The following is an 8,537-nucleotide window of genomic DNA, read 5'->3' as shown; positions in this document are numbered from 1 at the left end:
CCGGCCCATTGCGTAATGTTGCAGTAGTTGGAGGTAGTTGAAATGAGTACCTCAAAAAATTTCAGCGATTTTCGATGAAAAATGGTTTGCGGATTTGATTTTAAAGATTATTGCGATTGTACGAAAAACGCTATAAAAAGCGCGATAAGCGGAAATTAAAATTTTCAATTGTAAGAATATGTTAAAAAGTTTTCTAAACACCTTTTTTATCATTTATGATTCTAAATTTATAAAAATTTATTTATCTATAATAAATTCAAAAATATCATCATATGAATGGGAATAATATCCTTTTGTCATATATGCTTGACGCATCTTTCTGCTAAGCAATTTTGTCAAGATGCAGCTGTGTCGATTCTCAAACCCGTAAACGTAATGGGATGCTTCCGATACTAGTTTAATAGTTTGCTCTACACTCAGGGAGTGAGACGGGAAGTCCGGAATATCTAGCTTAACAGAATTGTCTATGAAGTATTGTATTTCTTGAATTGTAAAATGTTGCGTAGTAGGAGGTTCCGTAACGTCTGGAGCAGTGAGGTCTATCAACTCACACCAGTAATTGGCATTAAAATTTATTACAGGAATGTTTTTCAATTCATTTTGAAAACTGGTCAAGTTCATTCTGTAAATATAAAATTGTGATCAATACTGCGTTATGATTGTGTTTAAGAGAATAATAAGATTATTTTTTTTAGTTACTAAGTCAATTAAATAATTTAAAAAGATACCTTTGTCTAAGAGTCAGTATTGATTGAAAACCATGATTTCGGATCTTGATGTTATTATGTTTAACCATGGCATAGAGAATGTTTTCAGGTTTTAGGCAGAATGCGTTATTTTTAATGTTCTGCTACACAATATGTTTCACATCATTAAATGGGAGAATATTTAGTCGAACGATAGCAGAAAAAAAAAGACGAAGAGAGTCGGATGATGCTCTTATTTCAAACCATGCTGGAGCATAAACTTAAACAATAAAGTAGGCTAGTTTTTTTAAAGACTGGTTTGGTTGATTGTCTCTTGTATATAAACAGAGAATCCTAATAGCTAGAGTTAACCACCTTGCATGGTTAAGTGGACCAATTTTATAAGCACCCCATTTATCATCAACTTTACCAGACCCTACTCCTTTGCAATACTCAAATAAAAGCCTTTGATCACTACTAAGGTCTTTCAGTACTTCTTTTGGAATATACCCATCAACTATAGGATTTGTGACAGGTTCAAACAAAACTTGATGTGAATCCTGAATATTTTCAGCACATCTTTTGCCAAGAAGGCCACAAAAGCTTCCTGGTGCAGTTGTTACACCATCTAGTTTTTTAAAAAGAGCTTTTAAAGGAAGTTCGTTTTGATGTAGCGCGCACCCAATGAGGTGCAGTTTTCATTTTAACAACTCTTCAAGTTTTACCACTAAACCACTTATTGGGCCAGTATTGGTAGCAGTAATATCAAGAAGAACTGCCTGAATACTTTCAGCACTGCTAAATTCTTGTAAAACACTGAACGTCTCTTTTGCAAGTACTAAACCAGTTGCGCCAATTATAGGAATTGTTCTATGAATCAAATAGGTTCCAGTAGATTTTCCATCTTCATACATAAATGTGAGGTGATGTTCAGGTTCAATAGATTTTTTGAGGAATTCCCCAACAGGTGAGTTTATTATGCAAGAAGTTCGAGTGGTCTAATCAAGTTCGCTATCCACACCAAGGCAAACTAACTGTTTTTTTTCTCTAGATCTTTACCTTGACTAAGTATCTTTACTTGTGCTTTAGCCCTATCTAATTTGCACTTGTCAATTAAGATGTGATTGATATTAACATCTTTTCTCAAAATATGTTTAATGCCATGTAGTAAAGCATTTGCAAGAGCTGCACCTAAGTTTGACGAACACTCATTTCTGACTAATTACATAGCAAATCTGGGAAGTTTAATTAAGTTGTAGTGTCCAGGAAATTTCTTTATTGGTTGCCATTCAGTTTCTTCCTGAATGAAATTTCAGCATGCAAAATTTGCGTGTACTTAAAATATATCAATAAAGTTACAATAAGTTTACCTCAGTCTCAGTTGAACAGCTAGCTTCTTCAGATGATATTGCTTGTTGTATGAGAGATTCTGCTTTATCAACTACCCTTTGAGATTTAATCCTCTTGTTTCTTTTGAAAGCTACTTTATCAACTGAAGAGAGTCGATAAGCTCCTTTTGGACCAGTTTTCGGGCAAATTCATATAATATGTTCTTCTGAGTAATTTGATTTATTGCATGATACTTTTCTATCACTGCAAGGTAGCATATCCAATGAGCAAGAATAAACAAATATATCGAAAAGCTTATCCAAATTTTGTATCAAGATTTCGTTTGGTACTTGCTCTACCATGCTTGCGATTAATGTTTTTCACTAAAATGAGAAGATCCTTTACCTTTCTAGCAATAGATTTGTCAGTTATTAGAAGTAGATTAGGATTGACTGCAGCCCAAATTGATTTTAAATTATCTTTAATTTGCTCAGTAACGTCTATGATATCTACAGTTGGCTTTACATGAATTAGATAGTAGTAGCATTGAATAACCTGTCTGTAAGTACTTGGCTCCGTCATTAATAATTCACATGGACCACCACCATACTTCTTTCCACTTGTTTTTCGTGTAATAGATGTAACTATAACTTTCGACATTTTTTTTTTGTTGATAATATTTGTAATTCTTGTTGAAGTTTTTGTTTACATTTATTTGTTTTTACATTAAACAATCGCCAGATGCGATAAATTTGATTGGCTGCTGTAACTTAACAAACATTTTTATTGGTTGCATTATATATATATATATATATATATATATTAGGTACGTGCGTATCTGCTATTTACGGCACCGATTTTAAAGATAAAATCTGTGACCATTATTTCACCGCATGCTCGAGGTAAGTGTCGTAAGGATGGATTTTTCTCGATTTTTATATTGACTTAGATAATATTTTAAAAGTAGAGTGTTGTAAGTTTATTGCAATTTGTTTTATTTTTGCAATTACTAACGTTTTTAGTGATTTCATTGCTATTGAAAACTTCATTCCTGTTCTGGAAGTGAATTGACATTGAAGGGATGATGGTTTTTTTTTCTAACTTTTGAATCAATTTTATATATCTATTTTCTATGTACCTGCCAAATTTTATTAAAAAATAATGACACGCTCATATTCTATTTTTGCACGCAGTAAAGCTACCAAATATTCTTCTGTTGTAGAGGTTGGGGGGGGGGGGATTCAAGATTATGAACATTTTGTATATTTGACTTTTTTATTCATTAAAAAATTGTTTTTTTAGAAAAATGAAACTTTATTTAAAATAATGGTGATTTTTTTAAAGTATTCAAAACATGATTTACATACAAACACACACAAAAAAAACCATATTCTTTTATTAGTTGAATAAAAATATAACCGCGGCAAAATAATGTGCTAAAAACTAAACACTGAAGTTTTATTATAAAACCACCGTAAGCCGAACGCTAATTTTTTAAGCTGGTTGCAGTTTTCTTAAGCATTCCTTATAATGAATTTTTGTCACTTAAATGGGCATAACTTTTAGTAGAATGATTAGTTTTTTATGAAATTTTCACCATCGTTATACTGATTTAAAGCTCTTTACAATGATGTAAAATAATTAAATAGCTGAATAGTTTAAAAATTTTGCACACATACCTATATATATATCGATGGCTCCGCGCAAAATCGGACTATCTGCAATCTCCGCGGAAAACAAATTTGGCATATGGGTAATTCCATGTCAAAACAACAAGTCGAGATAACCCACCATCTCAGAAATACTTGATTTTTGGCACAAATGTATTTAATACCGTCGTTAGGAATAATCAAAAATAATTTGGAGCCAATTTCATTATTTTGAGAGTTATGGGTCTTTGAAGTTTGAGATTTTTTACATTTTTTTTATTCTCCGCGCTCTTAGCAACGTCTATAGCAACACTTAAATGTTAAAGTATGCACAGTTACATTAACTATATGTTTACAAAATTTAATAGGCATAGAAACTTTTGAAGAAAGAAGTCAAAAATCATTACTTAAAGTTATTAGATCTTATATTTGAATAAAAACTTTAAGATGAAAACCGGGTTTTTATCAATAATTTTTCAGTAAACATGTATAGTTTAAGATTAATTGCAGAAAAGGTATTGATCTATTCATTTTAAATCTTTACAATAATAGTTTATATATAAATACCTGTAAGAGTCAAAAATTATTTCACTGTTTTTTAATGCACATATCTATTTTATTATTGTTTTATTTTTGCAATTTTATTTTTGCATTTTTATTTACCGTTTTGGTTATAATCTCCATAGAGAGATTATAACTAAAACAAATTCTCACAAAAAAATTATAATTTCTCACATAAGTATTATTATATATAATACTCAAATGTTAGAACCATTTGCTCCATTTAATTAGTTAGACAAGAAACCAGAAATTCATTTTTATTTTGAAAATAAATAAGTGTAACAGCTATGATTACACTTATTTATTTTAAAATAAAGTTTTGATTATAATACTCATGTTAGAAATTATTATTTATTTAATGTTGGTTTTAGAAAAATAAAATATTGAAATTAAATATTTTGATAATGGCTGGAACATCACAATGCTCTCTTGGATTGATTTTAAAATCAAATTGTCACAAGTTAACATATACAAACCACATTGGAATAATATTTTTTAAAGATTTAGCTCCAGATGAGCAAAATTTAGTTGCGCTGAGGTCTGGTGTTTCTCCTGATTTGATTATTGACTTATGTTTTCATCATCAAAAGTTCTATCTTGAGAAGTTCCCTGTGTTTCAGAATAAATGCTGTGATCCACTCTTAGTTCACAAAAGACCGTGCAAAGGTTAGTAAAGCTTGTCATAAAGTTTTTTATAAATGTTACTTTGTCATAATTTTAAGGTCTTTATGTTTGTTAATACTAGGCATATTTTATTTTATGAAGTTATATTTTTTAATTTAGCATCTCTCAGAGTAGTCACGTTAAGAACCATAGCTTTAAACAACAGGTTCAATATTGTACCTGGTCAAAAAATTTGTACAAATTGCTTAGTCAAATTAAAAGCTTCCACTGAAATTAATACTGATAACATTGATATTTCTGATGATTACACAAATGAAAGTATAAATAAAGAAAATGTATTTCACGTTCAACAAGAAGCTGATATAAATAAAAATAGACAAGAACTTTCGGATTGTCTCAGTATAATTGGCGTGTCACCAGTCAAGCTTCATGGACAGCCATTTGCGAATCGTATGAGTATTGGGAAAAAAAAAATTAAAACTATTACAACAGTTTTCAAAGAAAAGTTATCAAGTTCTTTAAAAATTCCATTGACAGAAGTTGAAGTTTTTGATAATGAATATATTCTTGATTTAAAAAAAAAAGTTGTTCAGTTCGAAAATATGTTAGTTTTGATAAAAGATAAACTTGAAAAATGCTGTTCATTTAGGGACAAAATTCAAATATTGACTTTGTGCCCATAAGAATGGTCAATTGAAGCAGCTAGTGAGTATTTTGGTGTTTCAAAGTATCTAATAATAAAATCTAGATCTTTAGCAAAGAAGGAAGGAATTCTTGCAGTTCCACAAACTAAGCGAGGTAAAATGCTCCCTGATCAAATAAATACTTTAGTAAAAAATTTTTATGAAGATGATGAAAACTCTCGCCAGATGCCTGGTCAAAAGGATTTTGTAAGTGTTAGTTGGAAACTCCATATGCAAAAGCGACTACTTTTATCAAGCTTAAAAGAGTTATTTGTTTCATTTAAAGTTCGATATCCACATGTAAAGTTAGGTTTTTCCAAGTTTTGTGTTTTAAGACCTAAATGGTGTGTTTTGCCAAACTCATCAGGAACCCATTCTGTGTGCATTTGTATCTACCATCAAAACATGAAGTTAATTCTCCTACCCGTTAAAATTGATTACCATGAACTATATAAATTTATTGTTTGTGATATGCAAAACAAAGAATGCATGTTACATCGATGTACACAATGTCCAAAAAATACATCTAAATTAGAAGAAAAGCTATTCGAACTAATAGGACAGTTTGAGGAAGAAGATACTATCGAATTTAACCAATGGGTTACTACTGATAGATCAGATTTAGTTATACAGCTTGTAAGCATACCAGATTTTGTAAATATGGTGATGGAAAAACTAGTCAAGCTAACAGCACATTCTAAATATTTAAAAAATCTTAAAGAAGAACTGCCATCAAATAGTGCAATAGTTCTAGGAGATTTTGCAGAAAACTATAGTTTTGTTGTGCAGGATGAAGTACAAGGTTTTCATTGGAATAATCTTCAGTGCACACTTCATCCAGTAGTTGTGTACTATAAAGAAAATCAAGTGTTGCAATCCACTTCATATTGCATTATATCAGATGATAACAATCATGATGTACCAATGGTTTACGAGATACAAAAATCAATTATCAATAATCTAAAGCAAAAGATACCCAGCATTGTAAATGTGATCTACTTTTCTGATGGCTGTTCATCTCAATATAAAAACTGCAAAAATATTTTTAATCTATGTCAGCATAAATCAGACTTTGGAATAGATGCAAAATGGGTTTTCTTTGCAACCAGCCATGGAAAGCAACCTTGTGATGGTATAGGAGGAACAGTTAAACGGCTTGTAGCTAATGCTAGTTTGCAGAGAGTTTCTACAAATCAAATATTAAACTCACGTGATATGTTTACATATTGCACTAACAACATCAAAGGTATAAACTTTATTTATATTTCAAGTGAAAGTTTGATAGAAACAAGATTATTACAATCTGAACGATTTAAAAATGTAAAAACAATACCAGGAACAAGAGACTTTCATGAATTTATTCCTGTATGTCAAAATGAAGTTAAGATGAAATACTGCAGTGATGACACTATCCCTATCTTGACTTACAAGTTTAAAAATTGTGAGATGCAAAGTGATGTGCAAAGTTGATGTGGGATTTAAATTTATGCACCAACATGGCCCTTGAATCTTAAAAAACATTTGCTTGCTTCCTTTTATCAATTATTTCTTAGAATTGACAGTTTGCATATGTCTATGATATGTATATGACAATATTTTTTCATTTGTTAACAAATATTACCTAATTTTGTTTTATTTTACAGTCCAAAGAAAAACAAAGGAATATGTGAAGAAGTTCACTGATTTGAATATAAATTTGTCAATTCATAAAAACATGGAATTCAAAGAATTAATGTGTTTTGATATTTAAAATTGAGTTTATTTACGGACATGAATACTATTCATAGACATGTATGTCATGAATATTGCATTTTTATACCTAAGTGAAAATACCTCTTATTTTTGACTAGCTCTGAGTGAAAATGCCTGTTTTTAATATTTAAGTATTTTTAATTGAGTTTATTACATATGCATATTGTAGTTTTACACATAAGTAAGAACTCTTACTTTCTGGTTGTGCCTAAACATAAATACCTATCAATTTTCTGTCTCATTCTCAATATTCTTTCAATCAAAAATAAAAATTAAATTTTTTAGATTAGTGAGTCGAAAAACAACTCAATTTTTTTTTTTTTTTTTTAGGTATTTATATATACTTTAAGAATATGAAGTTTGGAAATATATAGATCATAACCTTTTCTGTAATTCCTCTTATAGTAAGCCTGTTTACTTTTAAATTTTATTAAAAATGCCAGTTTACTCTTTTTGATTTATTAATAAATATAAAAAATTATTATTTCTTAGTATAATTTTATGGTTTAGCATCTAATAATATGTGGAAAATTTCAAATTATGAAATAATATAGTTAAGGTAACAACGTATGTATTGACATTTTCTTGTTACTAAGGACGTTGCTAGGGGCGCATGATAAGTAAAAATGTTACAAAGTTTTGAATTTTAAACGAGCATAACTTTTAAAATATTCCGATTTGTTTAAAACAACTTTGTGGAATTCTTTTTAGCCTAGTTAAGTATCTTTGTTGAAAGAATTAAGTCATTTAGAGATAGTGGGTTATTTTTTTGAAATTTTGTTGTTGTTTTGACACGGAATTACCCATATGCCAATTTTGTTTTTGGCGGAGATTGCAGATATGCCAAATTTGTTTTCCGCGGAGATTGCAGATAGTCCGATTTTGCGCGGAGCCATCGATATATATATATATATATATCAGCGGCGGTTTTAAGCACAGGCAAAGCAGGCATTTGCCGGTGGCCTCGCATTTTTTTTTCTTAGTACAAGTAATATAAAAAAATTTTATCAGCCTTCATATCCTTGGTGAATATCCTTGGTGAGTTGGTGAAGTCTAAAGTTGGAGACTCTCCTTGCATTGCTGTTAAAGCCATCTTGGGTTCTTTGATTTACGACTGGCACTTCCCTTATTATTGTTGTGGCTTTTATATTTTTAGAAATATCACTGAGAAATCCTAGTACAGAAGAATCAAAATATTAGGTTTTTTAACCCGTACCGAAAAAATGCGAAGTTTAGATGCAAATGAATTGTTG

The 8,537-nt window shown here is 30.1% G+C and overlaps 1 protein-coding gene and 1 pseudogene across 2 annotated transcripts; one reads left to right on the top strand and one right to left on the bottom strand.

Moving 5' to 3' along the window:
* Positions 1 to 226: 226 nt before the first annotated feature.
* LOC149891449 (uncharacterized) lies at positions 227 to 1,914 on the bottom strand (annotated as a pseudogene). The gene is made up of 2 exons (XR_016449908.1): positions 729 to 1,914; positions 227 to 622 (listed from the first exon to the last, which is right to left on the bottom strand). The product of XR_016449908.1 is annotated as an uncharacterized LOC149891449 (transcript).
* Positions 1,915 to 4,521: 2,607 nt separating this feature from the next.
* On the top strand, positions 4,522 to 7,191 carry LOC145194152 (uncharacterized). Its single transcript, XM_090079810.1, has 2 exons — positions 4,522 to 4,891; positions 5,009 to 7,191. Exon 2 carries the CDS (start codon positions 5,653 to 5,655, stop codon positions 7,000 to 7,002), a length of 1,350 nt encoding a protein of 449 aa, XP_089935936.1. The 5' UTR covers positions 4,522 to 4,891; positions 5,009 to 5,652; the 3' UTR covers positions 7,003 to 7,191.
* Positions 7,192 to 8,537: the final 1,346 nt, after the last annotated feature.

The sequence above is a fragment of the Hydra viridissima genome, unplaced genomic scaffold, assembly GCF_058129835.1.
Source record: "Hydra viridissima isolate aposymbiotic clone 2 unplaced genomic scaffold, HvirCarnegie_v1 scaffold_2, whole genome shotgun sequence".
Taxonomy (NCBI): Eukaryota; Metazoa; Cnidaria; class Hydrozoa; order Anthoathecata; family Hydridae; genus Hydra; species Hydra viridissima.
The sequence above is the reverse complement of the archived record's forward strand: the minus strand, read 5'-3'. Positions and strand labels throughout refer to the sequence as shown.